This window comes from Peromyscus californicus, unplaced genomic scaffold, assembly GCF_007827085.1.
Source record: "Peromyscus californicus insignis strain IS unplaced genomic scaffold, ASM782708v3 Scaffold_10__1_contigs__length_136768540, whole genome shotgun sequence".
NCBI lineage: Eukaryota > Metazoa > Chordata > Mammalia > Rodentia > Cricetidae > Peromyscus > Peromyscus californicus.
The window spans coordinates 112119447-112144618 of NW_026294391.1; the positions used below are offsets into that span (position 1 = coordinate 112119447).

The following is a 25172-nucleotide window of genomic DNA, read 5'->3' on the forward strand; positions in this document are numbered from 1 at the left end:
GCTTTAATATCTGTCTTTCATCCATTGATGTACCTTCAGCAAGGGGAAAAGGGTATATTTTGGCTTACACTTCTAGAAGGATATAGTGTATCATATTAAGAATGATATGGTAACCATTATGGAAGGCATAGTGGTAAGAGTAAGTGCCTGGATGTTTACATTGTATCCATACCAAGAAAGCACACAGTGATGAATGCTTGTGCTCAGCTTACTTTGTCCTTTTTACATAGTTCAGTAACTTAGCCCAGGGAATCTTGCTACCCACAGTAGATAGGTTTTCTTATTCCATAAAGACATACCCAGAGGAGATATTTGTCTAGTCAACATTGGTGAATCTATTATCTCACCATTTAGTTAAAAACACTTTCTCAAATACGGTACTCATGTATAAAATGTTCAAATTAATTGAAAACCTAAATTTAAAAGTAAATACAATAAAATAAACTCTAAGACAGCTATTCTAAAAATATAAGGTAGATAATGAGAAAGACATCCAAGGTTGATTTCTAGTCTCCATATGCATACATATACACTCAAAAAGATAAATTATAAAGAAAAACAAGAAATGAAAGTACAAGTGAGACTATTTGGGAAGAGAAAAGGGACCAAAGGATGGGGAATGAGTACAAAACAGGGAGATAAGTTAATACAATTGAAGTACAGTATATCCGTATGCAAAACTGTCATAGTAACACCCATTATTTTTATTACTATATGCAAATTAAAAGGAAAAGTGGTTCACCTATGTGCATGTGACTGATGCTGCATTCTCTATTTTGTTTTATCAATGCTGTAGAACAATAAGATTATTCTATCACAGTAGAACACATTTGAATCTATCGTATACATACTTTGGAAAGTGAGGTTCAAAAGTAATACTATTTACAACAGCCTGAAATAGTTAAACAGGAATGAATTTAACAAAAATAGGTAAGGCCAATACATACATTCTTATGAAAAATATCTAAGAAAAATGAGAAATAAATGAGATGAATGCACTATATTTGTAGTTTAGGAGGGAGAAGAAGAAATTATTTTTCCAACTTTACTTATGGTTCCAAATTTATTTTGCAACCACAGTCAAATATCAGCAGACATTTTAATAAAAATTCACAAACTAATTCTAATATATATATATATAATTCAAAAAACCAGGAGAAATCAAAACAATATTTAAAAAGAACATCACTGAAGGAAGTACTTCAGTTTATATAAAAAATTAATATTAAGGTCAAGACTGTGATAGTCCCCAAGTAATGACAGATATATTATTGGAAATAGAAATTCGGAAATAAACCTGAATTTAGACAGTTATTCAATTTTTGACAAGGTACTAAAGCAATTCTACAAGGAAAGGAAAATATTTTGATTTTGTTTTGCTTGCTTTTTGATCTCCTTTTACAGACAGTTCTAGAATAATTGCATATCCATAAAGATAAATAAGAATCTTAACCTTTTTTTGACAGTAAATATGAAAAGTCCACGTATAAAAAATAATTCTCAAACCTTTTATCATAAGGTATACAAACTTAATTCATGATGGGTCACAGACATAAGCATAAAGGTTAAACCATGCAGTTTAAAGAAAAACATGGTGAATAGCTTTTGTAAACCTGTAGGTAGGGGTTTGTGTGCAAGGCACTGAAAACAGTAGCAATAAAAAACTGATAAGATAAATTCCATCAAATGTTAAATCTCTTGCTCACTTCAGACATCACTCAAAAAGTCTTACAGTAAGAGAAAATATTTGTAAAATAAATATCTGACAAGATTACTACTCAGAATATCAAAGAAACTCATACAACTGTAATAATAAAACTCTAAAACAATTTAAATGCATGGAAGTTGCACAGTCAGATCAGAAAGCAGTTTTCTTGCTTCCTATAAAATTGAACATAGAATTGCCATATGACTAAACTTTCTCACTCTTATGTACATACTTAAGTGAGTCAAAAACTTATATGAACAGAAAAACTCTACATTAAAGGTTAAAGTAGTCTTATTATTTCTCCAAATTGGAAGCAACCTAGAGATTGTCCAATAGGTAAATTGATGCAGAGACTATGTGGAGTATTATTTGGTTATCAAAAGGGGCAGATGACTGCTTTTGGAATAATGGAGATGAGTCTTAAATAAATTTTGCCTAAGTGAAAGCAGGAAAATCACAAGGCAATGTATTGTATCAATTTCTATATCTGATATTCTGGGAAAGCCAAGCCAACATATAAAAGACAGATCTGGGGTTTCTAGGAGTTTGAGGAGGGAAAGGAGATGATCACAAAGGAACTGTATATGGACATTTTCAGGTGATGGAAATGTGTGTGGCACTATGATAGGAACACATGAATAGGCATTTGTCAAAACCCATAGTATCATATATCATAGAGAGTGTCTCACTGAATAAACATAAAAAACTAGGCTATCTACAGAACCTGGAATGGAATAAAGAGTAAGGAAATTATATCTAACTTTTATAAATATGATATTGCTTTATTTCATGAAGTGAAAAGGGTAGCAGCTGGCTTGATAATTGTGGTTATTTGATATGAAAACCAGAATTGCACACATGCACTGTAGTATAGATAAATCTCTTTCTTACAAGGGTATAGTTTAACAATTCAGAAACTTCATTACTTATTTGCTGGGGTTGAAAAATAGGAGTGGATTAAAAGTAGTAAGAGCAAGCTTTCTCTACTAGAGAAATAATTAACACATAAGACAGGAGAATGTATTAGTTTTCTATTGCTGCCATAATAAATTGCCACAAACGAAGTGCCTTAAAAATAACACAAATTTATTTTCATATAGCCCTGTAGATAAAATTTCAGTATAATCTTAAGGGGGGATAAAAGTGGAGGTGCCAGCATGCTGCTTCCTTTCTGCCTACTTCCTTGCTTCTAGAAGCCACTTGTGTTCTTTGACTTATGATGTCCTGTCTCCAGGAGAGCCAGTAATCTTTTACCTCTCTATGACTTCCTTGAAGAGTCATGTCTCGCTTCTACTCAGTGTGCCCTAGATCTTTATGGATGTTGTGAAACGATGAGCCCACTCAGATAACCCAGAACAACCTCTGTGCCTTACAACTGTTATACTAAAAAATTGAATTCTCTTTTGCAATGTAATAGGACATCATCGCCTTCTGGGACAAGGATGTGAGTATCTTTTGGAGGCTTTTTTTTTGCCTACTACAGGAAGAATGACAAAATAAACCTTTTTGTTCTGGATTTGCATTAGAGGTATCAATGTAAATCCATTTGCTTGAATACATATACAGATCAATTCAACATAAAATATGCTTTTTTATATATTACTTTCCTGGCTTTACCTACTAAGAAGGTCTAGAAATAGTAACACTTTGTCAGCAACAACTACACCGAGGTTCACACCTTGGTTTCGTCTTAGTTACTGTTCTATTGTTGTGAAGAGATGCTGTGACCAAGACACCTTATAGAAGAAAGTATTTAATTGGGGGTGTGCATACAGGTCCAGAGGGTGAGTCCATGATCATCATAGCAGCAGGCAGGAAGGGATGGTGCTGGAGAAGTAGTTAAGAGCTACATCTTCATCTACAGAGAGAGACTGGGCCTGGCACGGGCTTTTGAAACCTTAAAACCCACCCGCAGTGACACACCTACAACAAGGCCACATCTCCTAATCTTTCTCAAGTAGTTCTACTAACTAGAGACCAAACACTGAAACATGTCAGCCTATGGGGAACATTCTCATCCAAATAACCATGGTTTATAAATATTACTTTTCATTAAAAACAGTTATGATCCCTAAACAATGGATGATTCTAAGGAAGAATCAGGGACTATGGTAGTTTGAATGTAATTGGCCCCCATAATGTCATAGGAGTGGCACTATTAGGAAGTGTGTCTGTTGGAGTGGGTATGGCATTGTTGGAGGAAGTGTGCCACTGTGGGGGTGGACTTTGAGGTCTCATATATGACACTTAGAGTGTCAGCTGACTTCTTGTTGCCTGCAAGATGTAGCACTCTCCGCTCCAGCACCACAACTGCCTGCATTGCTGGCATGCTCCCCATCATGATGTCAATGGACTGAACCTCTGAAACTGTAAGCCAGCCACCCCTATTAAATGTTTTACTTTATAAGAGTCACTATGGTCATGGTGTCTCTTCACAGCAATATAGAAACCCTAATGAAGACAGAAATGATGAACAGCAATGCTGAAGTATAAGTCTAATAAACCCTTTCCTCCCCAGCTTGCTTTTTGGTCATGGTGTTTTGTTGCAGCAACAGAAGCCCTAACTAAGACAGGGACCATACAAGATAAATTTTGATAATGTCATATTGATAGAAACTGCTTTTAAAAGCAACCACAAATAAGAAGGCCATGTAAAAATGATACAAGGCCCAATCTGTGAGAATCCATAATGACTGGACAAAGGAGAACACCTTACTAAATAATTATGGTGGTGTACCATTAGCTAAGGAATACTCACATCCACACTTATATAGATAATTAAATAAATAGAGAATGGAGAGTAAGTCTTTTTCATAGAATAATTCCAATTAGTAAAAGTAGAAAAAATGAGAATAAAAGAAAACCAATAGGGCAGGATTATTTATAGGCAAGATCCACTGATTAATGCTGAAATTAGCAGATCAAATTTTAAAGAAAATGAAAGATTTATATGTAGATGAAATTCTAAACAGTCTTAGTAAATAAGAAACACAGAGCCAAATACAGAGGTAATAGTCAAAGAGATCAGAGAGCCACGACTACCTTATCTTACCACCTCATCACTGTCGCTTCCCCAGAGAGAGCTTCTTCCTGTCTGATTTGTGTTTTTATTGCCTTTCTGTTCTGCTTTTTCATTGACTCTAAGTCCAGCCACATGACTTCTCATCACTGCCTGTCTATACAGACCTCCAGGTCTCTATGGTTGGTACTGGGATTAAAGGCTTGTGTCATCACACTTGGCTGTGTCCTTGACTACACGGAGACTTTGCCTGCCATGTGATTGGATTAAGGGCGTGTGCTACCACCACTGGACTTCTGCTTATGGCTATGTGACCATCTGATCTCCAGGCAAACTTTACTTATTAACATACAAATAAAATCACATTTCAGCACAATTAAAATATCACCACATTACTAGTTACCTCAAATATTAATTCTGTGGTTATTTTATGATGTCTCCATATTTATTTTATTTTATTTTACAATATAATTTAATTCTACATATCAGCCATGGATTCCCTTGTTCTCCCCGCTCCAGCCCCCCTCCCCTTCCCTCCAGCCTATCCCCCATTCCCATCTCCTCCAGGGCAAAGACTCCCCCGAGGATTGATACTTTGTTTGTTACTCCTCCATATGCTACATGTGGTTTAAGTGTGAGATAGATTTAGCTATTTGTTACTAGAAAGAGTATAAAGTCTAAACAAGTGTGTATTGTGTAAGTACTGAGGACTTACGCTACTGGGAAAGACTAATTTCATTATGAAAAATCTAAAAGGCACCACCTTGGCCAAGTGGCTAAGGTTAACATCACCACTTATAAATCGCATGCCAAGTGCCCATACTGTCATATGCTGAAAGGGCACCTTACCTCAGTCTTCTCCTTAACACATGGACCCCAGTTTGATTCTGTCAAAACATTAGGCAAAGAAAAATTGAGAAGTAGTCTACAGTACCCCCTCAAGAATATCAATATGATGAGTCAAAAGTCTGAGGAACTATCACAGATTGAATGATACTAAGAGGCAGAGACAAGGAAATACAATGTCGCATCCTAGATTTGATATTGGTATAGAAAAAAAGACATCAATTGTTAAGCTTATGATGGAGTTTTATCAGTTTACAGTCAGCAGCAACATGCCAATATGCTAACTTTTGATAAATGCATTTACCATAGTTGCACAACGTTCTAACATTATAGTAACTTTTTACAGTATTCATACAACACTTTCTTAAACCTAAAATTATTTAAAAATATTTAAAGGCAAAGGTTTAAACAGACAGTACAAGGGTAAGTGTAGGAAAGGCTAGCACACATGAAAAAACCCATGGAAAAGCAAATTAAAACTACAAGGCAATATCAACACACACAAACCTAGACAGTGGAAATAAAGAAAATTGTCAACATCAAATTTAGGCAAGGAAATGGAGCAATCAGATATTTCCTTCATTTGGATGGGAGTGTAAAATGGTACTATGACTTTGGAAAACATCCCAGAAGTTTCTTCTAGAACTGAATTATTCTATGATCTAGCAATTAAACTCCTTCATATTTAGTAAAAATAAATTAAAACACATATGTCCACATAAAATCCAGTCATGAATAGTCATTGAAGTTTAAATCACAACAGCAAGAACTTGAAGCCTCTTAGGTATCTATCAATACAAAAAAAACTTTGCATACTCATACAACTGAATATCCCAGCAACTTGGAATCAGCTACTTTTGAATATGAAACAGCATGGATAAATGAAAAAACATTTTTTGGGTGAAAGAAAAAAAATATATATAGTACTTACTAATATCCAGAACAAAAAATATAAATTTGTTGTTGTAAAGCATAGAAAAAGATATGACAAGGATTGACTGGATTAGTAAAGGACAGAATTCTGGGTTGCTAGCAATTTTCTGTATTCTGAAAGTTGTTTAATATATATGTGTGAATTTGTCAAAATTCAATGAATGTGGACTTAAGGCTTTTTCATTTAGTTGTATGCAATTTTTTCATGAAAAGAAAATCTGTTAACAATGATTCAACTCTAATTACTGAGTGGGAGGCAGAGGAGTTGAGGAGCTGAGAGTGCAGGGTGATGGTGGGGATGAGTGACCAAATGAGAGGGAGTATAAAAAAAGCAATATGGAAGTCTATTGTCTTGTAACTCAAATAAAAATATACAAAAGAGACATCAAAGACAGTTCTCCTGTACGATTGGATGACACAGGTCTTAGAAGCAGTTCCTAGTCCCAGGTTGGAAATCCTGTCACAAGAATTGGTCAGGGAGACCCCAAAGGTCTCCAAAATAGCACAATTCCATGCCAGTCCTCTTAGTTGTTCACCGGAATTAGAAGATATCCTCATAGTTCAGAAAGCACCACTCATCTTGGTTTTAAGATACAGAGAAAGCAGGCTAGAACTGACCTAAAAACTTCCTCTCTTCCCTCCATGGCTAGCATTCAAAATACTGGGGGATGCTAAGGGAGAACAGGAACCACTGGTCTTACCCAGCTGTGAACTCTAGGAATGAGAAAGTCAACCTGCTGGGAAAAAATATGCCCACCTCTGTAACAGTGGCTTGAGTGCTGTGGAAGTCAGCTGCCCCATGACTGGATTTGAGGCACACTTCATGGGTGGGAAAGCGTAGGGGGAAATCCATGTCTGGTACTTTAAGCCCAGCTAACAGCCCAGGTCTGGAGAGGAATTAGACCATAGTGGGGAACTCATTACTGATATTTTACTAAACTGACACAGCATCAAACTACTCTGAAAATATTTATGGTTATTCCCATAGACAAAAGCTGCTCTCAGGCTTAATCTAATAAGCTGCTTCTTACAGTGAGTACAGAGTCTCATGGCTGCCCAAAATGTTAAGAATAGATGACATGTTTGGACTAAATCCTAAGCAAGACACACCACCACCTCTAAGGCTCAAGGAACACTGTTAAAGAGGAGGGGGCAGAAAGTATGTAAGAGTCAGAATACAGGGATAAGGACTGCAAAATGCCATCTTCCAGACTCAGTATAACCACTGCAATCAACTCCTCACAATTTTGGTTACCTACACTGGGCCCACAAAAGACTTGCCCTATCAAAAATTGGTCATGGAAGATTGTTGTGCTCATGGGAATTTGTGCTTTACCACTGAACTACCTAAAACTGACAGAACTTGAGATAGAGGGAATGGTTGGTTTTAGTTTAATGCCCAGTCCTGAGCCTAATGGATAGCTCCAGACCCATGGCCACACAAATGGCTCTGGTTAAACTCAGTGGGTTACAGTACAAAATGAATAGATATGAACTGAACATGAGAGAGAAACTTGTGGAAAGGAGGGCATGGACAGGGAATGTAGGGAAGTCAGGAGTGAGAGTGGTCAATAAGTGTTGTGTACATGTATGAAATTGTTTAAGAACAATTTTAATTCATTAAAAAATCTGAAGGATTAGGGAGGAGTCTATTGACATTTGTAATTCACTATGAAATATATCAAAAATATGATAGATTGATGGATGACAAGAAGGATGCTTGAACTGATATATATCTGGTAAGACAATTACAGTAAAATGGTAATGATGAAATTGAGGCTTTGAAGATGCTCATAACTTATTTATTTTTGTTTGTATCTTTTGAGCCAAATTCTGACTATGTAGCCCACACTTGCCTTGAACTCTCTGTGTGGTCTAGGCTGGCCTTGGACTTCTGGTACTCCTGCCACATCATCTTGTGTGCTGAGATTCAGGCATCATTTGGTTTTGTATTGACAAGGGCTTGTTTAAAATATTTTCATCTTATTCAGTGAAAATTACAAAAAAAGATACATCTAAAAGACTTGTAAATAACATAGCTGTAAAATGATTTAAATTCAATAATGTCCATGAAACGTCAAAGAAACAATAATGCTCCATACCATCATTTTTAACCTGTACATGTTGGGAAGTTCAGCATCAAAATAACTTTAAACAAAACGGTTTAAAACACATAATCCATGAAATGTTTCTTGGTTGGATGACATAGACTAAGTGGCTCAATGACCAGAAAGGAGGGAATTAGAAGTTGGCAGAAACTTAAGTGGAAGTCATTGACACATCATGAGACAACATTTGGTTGTTACCAAGATACTTCTACAGGAAGTCCAGTTGACCTATGTTGAAATAGAAACCACTCCATGACCCAACATGAGCAGAATCAACAAGATATTCTAGGGTATATTATCTATGACCTGCATTACAAGATAGTGAAGAATGAGTCACAAAATACTTGTTATTAAGAGGGAGGGAGTATTAGGTCTCATAGGAATGAAAACTATGCATGTAGAGCTAAGAATGAAAGATCAACCTAGATAATAACTAAATCTTGTGATGATTGAAATTCTGAACTGGTGGCAGATATTGAGGAGAGAGAAGAAATAGAAGAGCATGCAAGGGAGGAAAGGTTGTCCTTGGTTACTGCCCCTGTCAGGATCTCAACATCATGTGTCATAGTCCCAAGAATACTGCCACCAGAAACAACAGGAAACTCCATACAATAGAGAATACCATATCCTAGAACATCAAGCTCATGATATTGATCAAATTAGCCTTTTCATTTCTGAACATGAATTAGAAGGGCCAGTCCTCAAAAATGGTAATATTATCCAGTAGGTGATATTTGAAAAGTTATGGAAACATTTTTGTTATCACCATGCTTGGTTGGTGCTACTAACATTCAGAGCATGGTAACTAGTGACCCTCCTTGCCCTAAAATACACAGAACCATACTATGAAATGAATATCTGTCCTATATACCAAAAATCTTTAGAATCTTTTAATGAGCTTTAATGATACAGATGAGAAAAAAAGTGTTGATGTTTACTTGAGTCTTGCCTTAATGTAACAGCAGCTTTTATACTACTATTTTTCTGTATCTTTGACTTTTATGTTTTTCTTTCTTATGTGTAATGACTTCCAATCCTTTTATATAAACCTATTTACTTTAAGTTGGTGAAAACATGTATTTTATTATGCTATCTGATGTGGTCATAGCCTTGCATTTGTACATTGAAATATGTATTATTTTATTGTAAATTACTTTCCTTTCATTCCTCATTTATATTTCTATTAGATCACTGTACTGATTTTATTTAAATTATGTATGTAGGTAGGGCATATCATCTATGAACTTTATTTGAAAATAGTGAAGGATTGGTGAGTCACAAAATATTTGTTATTAAGAGGCAGTATTAAGTCTTGTAAAAATGAAAACTACTGATAGAGACCTAAGAATGAAAGATGCATCTAGAGAATAAGTATGGCTTGAAGTAATTGAAATTATGCCTCATTATTAGTATAGTAGGTGGAACAAATATTCTGAGTGAGTGAGCCACAGCAACTGAAAGCTTCTGCCTGGAAGAAACATTACTACCATGTGCCAGATCCTCTCATTTGCATGATAATTTGTCTTCATAGCAATCTTGTAACACAGGCTTTATCATATCTTCACTTTTCATATGAGGCCATTGGGCCCAAGAAAGAGGAAACAGTTGTCATAGTTTTCTTAGTAAGTGACAGACCTTAAAATGGAAGATCAACTTGGTTAACAGTAAAGTTACATGCCTTTTACTATCCTGCTCTCTACTTTCGCAGGTTCTCCAAAATAATGCTGGAGAAGAAAAGTGATAGGCATTCTCATCCCTCTACAAGGGAATCATTTTGAGAGGATCTGTGATTGAGGATCTTTGAGTATTTATTGAGTATCTCAGTTTGGGCCACAAAACACTTTTTAAACCATAGAATCCCCTTTCATTAGGTGATTAAATGAACTTTGAATACAAGTGAATATGGTAGATGTAAGTACAAGGTTAACAGAGAAATATGAGAAAATGGGGGTACTTGAAAGAATAACAGAAACTCTCTCTCTCTCTCTCTTTCTCTCTCGTGTGTGTGTGAGTGTGTGTGTGTGTGCGTGCGCGTGTGTGTCTGTGTGTGTGTGTCTCTGTGTGTGTGTACGCAATTCCATTGTGTTCTGTGTGATAAAAAGAAACTTCAACAAGGATTTATGAGATGCCCACTATGTGCACAACAAAAAAAAATCTATTAAGAAATTGAAGGCACAGTGCAATATTGGGATAAGGAACCAGCTTCTGGGAAGGTGGAGGCAAAGAATGAAAAGGCACCCCTTCTACTTACAGATCTGAGACCTTCAGGAAAAGGGAACTGGAACTTGAAAGTAAAGTAGAAGCCATACTGGCAAATTGTTAGCCAGACGTGCTACCCAAAGGCTGGGATGAAGTCATACTTAACTCACCGAGCTAAGACTCAAGAAAGAAGAGGTAAGTTGAGAAGCCAAGGAGACAAAAAAATGGTTTGGGACATGCTGTGGGCGTGAATACATCCAAAGAATCAACAGGAAATGAATAAAAGATTGTGGAGTTGCCTGCAGCGCTCTGGTGAAGCTAAGCTGCTGGGATTTATGCATTTGTTGATTATCCACTTTGTGCACTACCCATAGTAAATATTCAACCCAAGGCGGCCGCCTCTGCCTCTGTACCTTTCCCACTCCCGGCCCCCAAGCCAATGTTCTGTCTCATTTATTCCTAAGTTGTGAGCAATCTGAGCAACAAATTATAAAGACAGTGCATACACACATAGGGTGTGCTGCTTTACTAAAAATTTACAACAAAATTAATCTGACACATACTTAATGATATGCATAATTGTTATTGTGCTGGGTGGCAATTAGGCATAAATTGTAAACAGTTCACATAAATGCCTGTAATTAGAATTACTTCCAAACAGTTAAACCAAATTCTTAGTTTCTTCCCTGAGTTTGCCAGCCTTAGTGTATTCCTCATCTGCATCCACGTCAGCAGTACAGAGAATGAGTTGGCATTAATCACCACCTTCTTCCAGCACTTGTTTGGTAGAGCACAAAACCCTGGAGGGGGGGGGCTCTCTTTGTCTAATATCTACTTCTAACTGCTACTCAAAAAGTATCACTCTTCTGTAGGGTTCTAATGCTGTCTTTTACCAGCCTCTGGGGATACTCCCATTCTTTCAGGAATGCTTTCAGAAGGGTCAGGGGGAAGGTCCTTGATAGTTGTGGTAACATAGAGGAGTAAATTAACTCTGAATCTCAATATTTGGAACTCCATGGGCAAGAAAAAATGTCTGAATTCATTATGCACACTTCCTCCTCCTGCCCTTAATCTCATGAAATGACTAAGTCACTTCATAGATGTCCCCAAGGGGATAGAGTACCACTAAAGAGACAATCCTGTTCCAACCCATCCCTCCCCTTCAAATTGGTAAAGACAAGGATTGAAATGCCTATGAATTTCAAGCCTGGGTTTCTTGATTTTGCCATTAAAGATAAACAGTCTGAAAATACCCGAGGAAATCAACATACCTATGGGAATACCTGTCAGCAGATGAACTGTAGAGTCTCAAAGCTAGACCTGTACCTCACAATCTGCAGCCAATGAAATCTTGCTATTTACCTTCTCTGAACCTCAACTTTCTCATCTGTAAAATGTTAATAAAAAGTGGTGTCTGGTTTGCGGGACTGTTGCTGAGGATTTCATGGAATCATGTATATAAAATATTATCACATTGCCTGGAACAGAGTAAAGTTTCATTTACCGTTAGATGCATTTGTATTATTGTGGCTATTGTTGCTTTTAGCTGTAGCCTTGGCTTCCTCATTACTGTGCCTGTCCGTCCCCCCCCCCCGCCCCCATGTGTTTACTTCTGTAGGAAGTAGAACTGCAGGAAATGAATGTATGAAATGCTAGTGGGGAGATCTGGATGGCAAAGCCACAGATGACCTTAAATCAAACGGAACAGCACAGATGGCTCAGACCCTCATCTATATTCCATATTTGTTAGAGGAGGTTGATGCAGACCTGGAACACACTGAAGCCTGGCATTTAGAGGAGACCAAAGCCAGACCAGATGAAAATGATCATTAGAAACATCCATTTTGTCTATGGCCATGCCACCTTGAATGTGTCTGATATTGTCTTAGCTCAGAAGCTAAGCAGGGTCAGGCATAGCAAGTACTTAGTATTTGAAAGAGAGAATGTTCACTTAATCATCAAAAATGTATTCACTGAACCCTCAACGTAAGACCCTGAGGGTGCAAATATTGTAGGCAAGATATTTTAGAAAGTGAAGGAGAATGTAAGTTAATATATGCACAAGGGAACCAATACAGAGTATCTTCCACACAGTGGAAGCAGCTAGGATGAAAGATGCACTCCTCTCTGTGTGAGAGGTTCAGGGAAGATTTACTTCACAGAGCAAGGTTTGAATTAAGTGAATGAAATACTAAATCATATATTTAAAAAATCTGGTGACAGATAAGAGGCATTTTTTTTCACTGCAACTTAAATTTCAGAACTTACTTTGTGCCCATGACATACTGTGGTTTTTATGGCTATTCACTTTTTTAATATATAATTTATTTTTATTTTATGTTTGTTAGTATCTTACCTGCATGTATGTTATGTGAGGGTGTCAGAAGCCCTAGAACTGGAGGTACAGACAGATGTGAGCAGCCATGTCAGTGTTGGGAATTGAACCAGGGTCCTTTGGAAGAGCAGTTAGTGCTCTTAACTAGCTGAGCCACTCTCCAGCCCTCATGGCTATTCTTTAGGTTACCATTCCTCCATAAGAATTACCCCCACAAAATTAATATATTAGAAGCAACAACAGATTTACGTTCATGAATTCTGTGGATCAGAAATCTGGGAATGTTACAGTGGGATAGGCATATGTCTACCCCATGTCTGGAACTTCATTTAGGAAAGTTTTATTACTAGGCAGGTCTTGAAAACAAAGAAGAATCATCATCTAGAGACATCTGCACTCACATATTTGGCTGTTCATGCTGGTATCTGTCAAGTAGTGCCCTGGTCATATGCAATTAGTGAAAGGCAGTGCATCCATTAGATCCCACTTTCCAATAGAAAGAATATCAAAGGATTTATGTATGTGAAATGGACCTTATAGATCTTGTAGGGAAATCTCCCCAGAGACCATTAACTAATAAACATGGACATGAGAGAACAAGAAAGGGTAATGGGGCAAAAAGAATCTCCTCATGGCCTCTATTTTAGGGACCTTGGGGTATTCAGATTTCTTATAAGGTATTTTAGTGCTCTGAAAGAAAATTTGCAGCCAAGAAGGCCAAATATACACCACTTTCTATGGCCCTGATGTAGAAGTCACTTCCTCTGTTCTCAAAGCTACTTCTGTACCCAGAATATCATTTGTTGGTGTCTATGCCATGCTGATTGTTCCAAGTCACAATCATGTTAGATTCAAAAGGGAACAGATTAATTCTGTTGATGGTAAGACAATTAATGAGTTTATGATCATGTTTTAGACTCTCTTAAGTTGCCTACTTATCAAATCACAACCATTGACTATCCATCCATTTACTAAGTAGGAACTGAAAATTTAAAAACCATTTTTTTGCTAATATATTTTGGGAATTTATTTTGGGACAGGCACAGAAGTTCCAAGAGATGCACATGAAAAATATTAATATACAAATTATTTTATAATGACCAGTTTGCTAGATGATTATTATAATGACACTGAAATCAATCCTAAGTGGTGGGATGTGATGATATATGTAGGGAAGTCAATGTAGATGAGGTAGTCAGGAAATATCTAGCTGATGGTAAATTTAATGAAGGAGTGGGGAAAAAAAACTAACTGTATCCAGGTCTGGGAAAGAGTATTCTAAGAAGAAGGAATATCACATGCAAATATTCTAAGGAATAGAAGAGTTTGTATATTCAAGAAATAGAAGTAAGGTCCCAGTGTGAACAGAGAACACATAGAGAAAAATAATGGTACAAGATGAGGTCAGACTAGTAGATAGGGGCCAAACATGTAACTATTGAATAGGTCCCTTGCCCCTTAGCCTCTCTTCTCTAATTAAGCACTAGCTTCATTTACTTTAACACTACTTGCTGTCAGAAGGCTGATTATTTTATTTTTCAGGAAAGAAAAATATGAGTTAATAAAGAGAGGAGAAAATGTGGTTTCTATAGAAATAGTGAAGTGGAGCCAGTGTGATGACAACATTTGAGCAGCCATTAGAAACTAGATGTGAGGCATCAGGGTCCAAAGTTTCTGCAAAGCCTTTCCATAAACTACTATGTGAAACACATTGGTTCAGAGCATGTTGGGTTTTTTTGGGAGGGGGCAGGAATGATGATGAACTAAGACTCCAGCAAAACAGACACCTCAGAAACTTGTCTCCCATTTTTCTAGCATCTGCTTTTAAACGACTTCACAGTGGTTTAGATAACTTCCTGACCCATAGATACTTTACTATATCAAGAGAGGGCCCAATGACATCCACAAATAGTAGTGACAATTATTGTTAAAATAATAATTAACGTTTGTCAGATACATGTCATGAGTTATCATATCTTTTTATGTTCTCAGGAGCCTTGGGAGATAAGGTGCTATTACTATTTCCATTTTCCATATGGGGAATTTGAAGATCAGAAAGGCTAAGTTACTCATTTAGTTGGCCAAAACTAGTGTAAGTGATAGGCCAAATTTTTAAGCATTATTGAATACTATAATTCTTCTAGATAGCAAGAAACAACTAGATGCCTGAAAACATTCTATATGCAGTGCTTCTAAAAGTGAACAGTTATCTAAATTTTTATTGTTGTCCATATACCTGGCTTCATAATGGCCAAAGTGTGACCTGTGTAAACGTATTTCCAACTTTTCAAGACATTGCATTCATATCCCAATAAAGATTTTCCCCCCAATAATTCCCAGCAAGAGTTAAGTCCCTAAATTTACATAGAGTATCATTTTGAACATCAGGAGAGTATAGCATGTAATTTGCCTCCCTAAGTATTTTGAATAAAGTGATATGGAGAAAACAGTTTGTCTTTAATAGATCCCCTTACCTGATCTCAATAGAGCCCTGGCTCAGGTATTAAAAAAGAAGAAATCCAATTTGCTGTGATTGCTGTGCTGCCTGCATGTGTTGCCTTCTCATTGGGAGATGGCAGCTACACTGTCATGGAAATGATGGCTTAACTTTTCCACGTGGACATATTCTTCCCCCCTTTTCCTTACTATACTTCTTTTCCTCAAGTGTAGTATCATACAAGCTGCATATATCTAAAACCTACAATTCAGAATTAAGAATGGAATTATCAGGAATTGATGATCTCAACAGAGAGCAGTCTCCTCAGCAGAGAGCAAGTGAGAACGCTTGATTCTTCCTTGTCTTGGCTTAGTTGAGCAATTGTTAACTGGTTAAATTGATGCAGGATGAGTCTGATGCTTTGTAGGTGGATCAGTTAACAGAATGAAAAATTCACGAGAAGCGATAAATGGGAGGGTCAAGCTGGAACAGGGACAGAGTGGGAGGGCAGGGAAGAAAATACCATGATAGATGAGGACATCATGGGAATAGGAAGAGGCAGGGTGTTGGGGAGGCTCTCAGGAATCCACAAGGTTGACCCCACCTTGGTCTGCTGGCAGTGGTCCAGAGGGTGCCTGGACAGGTCTACCCTAGTGACCAGCCTAGCAAATAACCTAGCTGTCATCATAGAGCCTTTGTCCAGTGACAGATGGAGGCAGATACAGAGATCCACGGCCAGGCACCAGGCTGAGTTCTGGGAATCCATTTGATGAGAGAGAGGAGAGATACTGCAGGTGAGGGACGTCGAGATCATGATGGTAGGATGTGCAGAGATGACTGGTCACACTAGTGGAAACCCATGAACTGTGGATTAGTGGCTGTGGAGCCCCCATGGGACTGGACTAGGCCCTCTGGACATGGAAGACAGTTGTTTGGCTCAAACTGTTTGGGGGGCACCCAAGCAGGGGTATCGGGATCTGTCCCTGGTGCATGGGCAGGCTTCTGGGAATCCAGTGCCTGTGGTGTGACACCTTGCACAGCCTTGGTGCCATGGGAAGGGGCTTGGACCTGCCTAGGCTCAGTGTGCTGGGTTCTGCTGACTCCCCATGGGAGACCTTGATTTGGAGGATCTGGGGATGTGGGGTGGCTTGGGAAAGAGGGCTGGGGGGTGGGAGGAGGAAGGAGGGGGGTCTGTGGATAGCATGAAAAAAAATTTAAAAAAAGAAAAGAAAAATTCACAAGAGAGGTTCACAAAAAAATACAGTTTTTGTGCCCAGAGTTTACACTAGATGTTTATGATTACATTGACATTTAACATTTTTGTCAGATAAAGCACTGTAGTTGAAGTCCAAATAGATAAGTGACAAGGACTTACAGACTTATAGTCCTTATAGACTCAGTAACTTGTCTTTCAAAGAGAAGAAGTCTTCTTGTGTCTAAATAGGTTTCCGTGGTAGTCTCTAAAACCACCATGGATTGTACAACATATTTGCCATTAATTAACACTAAGTTATTGACCAGGGATACCTTTTCAAAGGGTGATTAATTTAACCAAGAGACCACAGATAGCACCAAATTCATATGGCCTTTTCTATATATCTAAGTATAAATATTTTAAATTCATCTTTTGTTTTGTTTTGTTTTTTTTTTTATGGAGGGGGGAATCTCTCTATGTAGTCCTGGAGGTCCTGGAGCTCATTACCTAGACCAAGCTGATGTCACACAGAGATCCTTCGGCTCCTGCCTCCCAAGTCCTGGAATCAAAGGTGTGCACCCTAACAACCAGCAGTAATTTATCTGTTGTGCACATATGATACCATACTCTACACTGCATATAATAAATGCATAAGCACACAGAGCGGACTTGTTCTTCACTGTTGCTTGTTTCTTTACTCATGGAAACATTGTAGCATATGTGTGCATGTCTTTAATTCATAGAACCTGTCACGTTGCTTTAATCCTTTGTGTGAATACTCCTGAAATAAATAATCGAAAATAATTTTAATCCTTGAATATTTTTCTCTCTTTCATTTCATTGTTACTTTGGAGTGAAAGGCTGGGATTTTAATTACATTCCATTGTTTTTTCCCCTCTTCTCTCATTTAAGCCATGTTCTCCTAAGAAAAGTAAACTATAGTGTTGTCTTCCATTGTCCAAGGAAATTGTCTTGGATGCTTCAGGGTTTTGAGTTTTTCTCAGTTAATATAAACAGTGAGTTTGGTGCTAGGCAAACTATGGACTCAAATTCAAATTCTTGTTTCAAGACTGTCTAAATGGATACTATTCACATCTCCAGTTGGTTGGAATTTTCAATATGTATCATGAGCCAGTACAATTTTCCTGCCTTCTTTGACCAGGTATGTACATCATTGTACCAATTTTCTCAGAGCTATCTTCACATCCTTGTTCCTCAAGGTGTAAATGATAGGGTTGACAGCAGGAGTAAACACTGTGTACAGAAGGGAGAGCAACTTCAATACACCTTCATATTGAGGCACTGACGGGAAGCCATAAACAATGCCCAAAGTCCCATAATAGAGACTAACGACTGTTAGGTGAGATGAACAGGTGGAGAAAGCCCTCTGTTTCCCTGTGGTAGAAGGAATCCTTAGAATGGTGCAAATGATGTGAATATAGGAAGCCAATGTCAGTAGAAAGGGAGCAAGGGCAAATAAAGAGGTGCATATAAAAGAAGTCATTTCAGCTACTTGAGTATTAGTGCAGGCCAATTTCATGATGGGCTTCAAATCACAGAAGAAGTGGTCAATCACATTGGCAGAACAAAATGTTAAACGAAAAATGAAGATCATGAGCAGGATAGGTGCCAGAAATCCAGCCAACCAAGAGGCCACTGCTAGTTGGAAGCAACCCCAGAAGTCCATGATACTGGAGTAGTGTAATGGGTTACAGATGGCTATGTATCTATCATAAGACATTACAGCAAGGAAGAAGCATTCTGTTGCCACCAGGGAAGCAAAGAAATAAAATTGACAAGCACAGGCAAGAAAGGAGATAGGGACATAAGCCGTTAACAATGTCCTCAGCATTATGGGCTCAATGGTTGTGGTGTAGCCAATCTCTAGAAAGGAGAAGTTACCAAGAAAGAAATACATGGGTGTGTGAAGAGAGCAATCAGCTGATACCACAGTGAGAATTACAAAGTTACCCATAAGAGTCATCACATAAATGGTCAGAAATATTCCAAAAAGAAGAAACTGAAGGCCATGGAGATCCCCAAAACCCAAAAGGACAATTTCTGAAATTTGAGTCATATTTTCTTCTTCACTGATAGCCATGATTCGGATCTAAATAGATAAAAATTTGAAAAAGAACAATTGATCAAATACTATTTTAGGAAAACTCAAAGTGCTGAGAGATTTATCCATATCAAGCCTAATTGGCTTTTTGGGGATTCTGCAACCAATGTGTTTGAGCACAGTCTCCCAGGAGCCATTTAGAAAGTTAATCCATGGCTTAAATTGCCCTGTGGTATTTAGAATCTGACTATGACCCATAGATATTCACCTTTCCAAACATTTGTTTGTGAAATAGGCCATAATGTCCAATCCTTGGCGATCTTACTTTGTTTTTTTCTTTTCTTTCCCTTCCTCCCTTCCTTTTTTTACTCCTGTGGGTGGTGCCATCTTAGTTATCAATAATCCTAGTCACTTGTATGCAAAATGAAAGTTTTTTTTTAAATTTCCTTTTTTATAAATTCCACATCAACTGATATATGTGGATTGTGTTTCACCATGACAAAGGACATCTAGTCCTTAAATTTTATTTTGATAACAAGTCATCAAAATCACTAGAAGAGGAGTAGTAGAGCAAGAGTGAGCTACTGACAATAGGGAAGCATTATGGAATAATGGAAAGTTATGTACCCGGATGCATATCACAAATCTGCCACATTTACTAGCTGTGTCCACAGGGACAAATTACACCCCTTCTTTGACAGTCATTTTCCAATCTATAGAATAGTGTATTAATTTTATGTATCACATTTTACATAACTACAGGTCACTTTTAGTTATCTGCTATGTTCAACAAATATGCCTCTATTATGAGCCAAATTTGCTTGGAATAAAATACTGAAGAAGTCTAGCAAATAAAGAATACTCTGAGTTTTCTGGGATTAATATTCTGGTCACATGTAAACACCTAAAATAAAAGAAGTGGCCCACAGAAGAATTTTGAGCTACTCACTATGAGTGAAACAAACAAATACATAGAACAGGAAATGTGCTATATGTTATGGGGGAGAGAAGGATATTTTGCCTTCTGTGGTCAAGAAAGGACTAAAAAACACGAGTGAGTAGAAAATTTCTTAAAAAATAAAACAAAAAGAAGAAAGGAAAACATGAGAGCTAGGAAATGGAGAGAAGATAGCAAGATAGGAAAGCAAGCACTGGAGGTGAGGATAAAACAATGAACTCGGCCTTGAGTCAGGAAAGAATGGTGTTTAGAAATTAAACTTAACTAAGGAAATGGGTGAGGAGAGAAGAGAGAAGAGAGAGGGGGAGAGAAGCAGGAGGAGGGGAAAGGAAGAGAGAAGGAGAAGGATGGGGGAGTATGGCAGAAAATTTAGTTTCTTATAGGCCCTCCTAAAAAAAGTATATTTAAGTGCTGTATGAATCCATGGGAAGATGTTAAGTAGTTAAGTTTTATCTCATGTGTAGTTTCAAACACTTGATGCTATGTAACATATAATTTAGAATGAGAGCTTCATAGAGTAACCAAATTAAAAGACTAGAAAATAAAAATAAAACAAAAAAAATACAGAAGAATGTCTAACACTGAGCTTTGACTTTCTCTTTCATTTAGGTCAAACAGAAAAGAAGGACAATGAGAAGATTAAAAAGGAGAAGTCAGAGGGGTTGGGGATTTAGTTCAGTGGTAGAGCGCTTGCCTAGCAAGCGCAAGGCCCTGGGTTCGGTCCTCAGCTCCAGAAAAAAAAAACAACAAAAAAGAAAAAGAAAAAAAAAGAAGAAGTTGGAGAGGTGAGATTGAATGCCAGGAGGAAATAGAATGGGAAGAGTCACCTTACAAGAAAATTATTATGCTTAAAGTTATTGTAAAATAGTGGGAATAACAGATTAGCCTCTTAATCTGGTTACATGGATAACTGATTGATGAGAGTCATAGAGACTGAAGAGAGATGGAGGCATATGTTGGTAACTACAGGGAAGTAAGCATTATTACCTTTTCTATGCTGGTAAAAATGACCCATTATAGAGGGGATGTTGATGATGCATAAATAAATGAGGAGCTAATCTGAGGTAGTGGAATTTTTCAGAAGGTCAAAGAGAATGTAATACAGAGCCCAAGTGGACAGGTTACCTTTTGATACAGAATAGTACATCTTTATTTTGTTGTTGCTTTGAATCAAGAGAAAGGCCACAGAAAACAGTTGCTGTTAAATTGCTACATTTAATCTTAGGGAGATGTGTGAGTTTGTGTCTGTAGTTCCTGTTCTTTCAGTGAAGTATGATAGGTCATTCTAGAGGTGAGCAAGTGCATGTGGGAGGCTTGAAGGCAAAGGAAAGCTGTAAAACAGGCAAACCTGGAAGTAAGACTTTATGATATATACTCGTAAAACAGATCCTGACTCCTAGAAAGTATTGAGTGGATATTTGATATTTGAGATTATGAGTTTAAGAATGGATAGCTGAAATAAGCCCATTTATTTATGACCCTTGGTAGACTAAACGATTTGTCTTTGTAGAAGACTGGCTTCCCGAATTATTCTCCAACATCACTTAGACAATTGTTTATCACTTGGGTTACTTTCCCAGAAACAGGTGGTAATAATAAATAAAACTGAAGTTGAGAGTAGGATGTGTTGGGGAGTCCAGGGAGAGGCATGGATATAATTAAAATGCATTGTATGCATCTATGACATTCTCAAAACATAAATGAATATATATCACTAAAAAAGACCTTTGGCTGCTGGGATAGAGGAAACAGATAGTAGGTTAAAACTAGTTTGGGGCTTTGCCAGGTTTAAAATAATAGAAAGGAAGAAAAGCAAGAAAATCAGCGTAATTACAAAAAAAAATCAATTATACTGATAGATGGTAAGTCTCCCCCTTTCTACTATTTATAACTAATCCATAGGATGCTTAGGAGGGGATGGACTTTTAACCTATCATTTGAACAAACTCTCCATTTTCTCACTGCCAGGGGAGGTACAGACAAGTAAAATTCTCTCTCTCTCTCTCTCTCTCTCTCTCTCTCTCTCTCTCTCTCTCTCTCTCTCTCGGTTTTTTGAGACAGGGCTTCTCTGTTTAGCCCTGACTGTCCTGGAGCTCAATCCATAGATCAGGCTGGCATCAAACTCAGAGATTCAGAGATCTGCCCGCTTCTGCCTCCTGGGTGCTGGGATTGAAGGCATGTGACACCACTGCCTGGTGAAAATATATTTTTAAGGTCTGAGGTCTACTGAAAAAATAGAGCAGGACCTGGCAAGTTTTCTTATCTAATTCTTGCTTCACTGTAATATATTTATTTATTTATTTATTTATTTATTTATTTATTTATTTATTTATTTATTTATTCATTCATTCATTCATTCATTTCTCTGTTTATTTTCCTCCAGTGCCCCCAATCAACCATCTTAATGCATAACATGTCTGCACATCAAGGAAGGACTGATAGCCATTTACTAACTTACAGGGTGTCAGCACAGCCTTTGGAAAATTTTCAGACCTTTTACGAGTTTTAATCCTTCTAAGTATCTTGCAAGTCATTTGGGAGTAGGTCTTTGATTTCCTTCACTGGACTTACATAGTGGCATTTCAACTATAACTCTTCCCCCTGGAAATAAAAAGTTAATCTTATGGATATTGATGTAAGTATAAATTTGTAAGATGCTAATTATATTATGAGCCAGGAGTTTTGGTCAGGTAGCTGGATAATAGGAACCATATGGGGTTCCCAGCATTCTAAACTGAGCAGCAAATGTAGGACATTGAGATAAATTTCCATGACAGAGATGTAACAACGACAAACAGAAAAAGCTGCTTTAGAAAGCAAAACATTTGGGAGGTAGAATGGCATATGATGGTTTAATGTCTGAAAACAAGGAGGGAGAGATGCCTGCTAGGAAGAATGTGTAAAAGGGGGCCTGGTAAGGTGGGGTTCATGGTGGTCATTGTATTTAGAAAGATTTTTAGTGGAGTGAGGGCTAGAGAGAATTGTCAGGAACACACACAGATTTGGAGAAAGAGAAGCCCTGGAAAAGATTTCAAAAATGAGTCATGAGAGTGAGAGAAACAAAGAAAATGTCAGAGGCGGAGGAGGAAGTGGACTCTTTAGTGAAGAGGTGTCATGACTCTTACAATGTGAGGGGCAGCAATCAGACTGAGGTGGGCGGGAAGCAGAAAGGAAATAACAGACATGGGTTAGACTAGAGTGAGAAAAATTCATGACTGGAGCCTCTGTACTAAGGTGGGAAAGAAGAATCCTTTAGAAAAGATGCACTTAGTTGAATATGGATAGTAAGTATAAAGATAATTACCTCATATTTTTCATCCCATTTGATTTTGGAAACTTAAGCCATCCCTCGATATCTATGATGAGCCCATGGTAGAGATACTCACTTTGCTTTCTTCGATCCTGTCTTCTTGTTTCATCTCTATTTGCAGAGCTGCAAACACTTGGTGAGGGAGAACAATAAGATGCTAAAACAGGTAGTTGGTTCTCAGTAACATTACTGTGTTGTCTGACCAGGAGTTGATCCAGCAACAGGGTGGCAGATGTATCTAAAGAGATTGCACAGAGCCTTAAGAATCATAGCTTTTCGCCATTCTCTCTGTTCCAGAACAATTAAAAATTTCTCTTTAGCTTCCTTGAATACCAAAAGGCTTCCAAAAATAATTAAGGAGTGTGTCACCTGAAGGTACTTTTAGTTTTCAGGTAATTGTAACCAAAGCATCTTTGGCCCCTGAAGTGACCTCCTTTAGGTTGAGAATTGACAAAGGTGCTCACCAATGTATCTCCCTTTTAAACTTTCCAACAACCTTCTGAAAGCAGAGCCTGGGAGATAGAGTTCAAATAAGAAAACCAATTATCTTTAAGTTTGGCTCCCAGGGGAGCTTTGCTTTTTAATTGAGAGATCGATGTTGGATTCTGGTGACATCCTGAACTTCCATTCAGTGACGGCTGACTAATGGTGTGAAATTGGATATTGGAGTATGTGACATGTCATATGGGTCAAATGCACCATCCATCTAGGTCAGACTCCAGAAGCTGTTGAAAGTACCAAGCAATAGTTTGGGGGAGGGCACAATGCTAAAAGTCCTGAAACTAATGACTGAAAACCAAGGCTTTGGACCCAGATATCTCTATGCCTGTACAATTTGGTGTCACTTACATTCACACAGACCCAGTTTTCCTACTCCAAATTGTTCTGCTGACCTCACAAGGTTGTTGCTTGACTCAGATGCAGTGTTGGGTGAGGAGTCCCTATATTAGCTAGTAAACTCCATAATACATTCCTCTATCATATTCATAGAGTGAATAAATGACGTTGCCAATCACAAGTCAAACACAGTTTTGTCCTAAAGTTCAAGGAGGTTTTGACCCTCCAAACTGGAAGAACTCTAGTTTACCCTGTATATAGTTAACGATTACCTGAAAATATCCAAATGCCTCTTGCTCAAACCTTCAGACAATCTTAAGTGAATTCTGCATACCAATTAACAACACAACTGCTAGAGTTCGGTTTTTATAATCAAATTATAAGTCCTCTTACACAAGCTGTCAGAGGCAGTTTTTCAAACCAGTTACCTTGTCATTAATCCTTTCTTGGACAGATTGCATGTGCCTCCTGGGCTCGTTTCCTTGGCACTTGTTTATATGCTTTCCCTACTTCCCAGGCTATGCAGAAAAGAGTTTGGAAGTGAGGTAGAATCTTTCTGTGACTTCTTTTCCTGTTTCTTTGATGCTATGGAAGCATCCTTTGTGTATGTGCTGTGTTTGTGTGGGCAAGTGTTTGTGTGCAAGTGCGTGTACACATGAGTGCATGTGTTTAGAGGCCAGAGAATACCCTCAAATATCACTCCCAGCGTGCCACCCAACTTTTGTTTTAGACAAGGTCTCTCATTGGCCTGGAGCTCACATATGAAATAGGTTGGCTAGCCAGTGAACCCTAAGTATCTGCCTGTCTCCTCTCCAGTGCTGATATTATAAGCACACAACATGATCCCTGGCTTTTGTACATGGGTTCTAAAGATTAAATTCAGTTTCTTATGCCAGCCCCTATGTGAGCATCCTTTAAGTATCTATTAGCACCATAGAAAACCAGAGGTCTGATATTGTCTTTGTTATCTCACAACATCATCATTGCCACCACACCATTATAAAGTACTCAAGCAATAGTAGATTACTTCCCCTGTAACTAGAAATCCTCTAAATGCTGAGAGTATAGATGTGCAGGAGAAAGTCTGCAAAGCATGACTATGCAGTCCAATGTCTCCTGCAAGAGGCAGACAAGGAAACATAATAATCAAATTGCAACATGATCAACACAAATTGAACTCTGTACATAATCCATAGCAAAGAGAATTTGAGAATCAGTTAGTGGA

General features: G+C 37.8%; 1 protein-coding gene across 1 annotated transcript; it reads right to left on the bottom strand.

Annotated features, from left to right (window-relative positions):
• Positions 1-17951: 17951 nt before the first annotated feature.
• Positions 17952-18857, bottom strand: LOC128115952 (olfactory receptor 10A4-like). The gene has a single exon (XM_052747156.1). The coding sequence runs from the start codon at positions 18855-18857 to the stop codon at positions 17952-17954; it is 906 nt and encodes a 301-aa protein (XP_052603116.1).
• Between the last annotated feature and the right edge of the window lie 6315 nt (positions 18858-25172).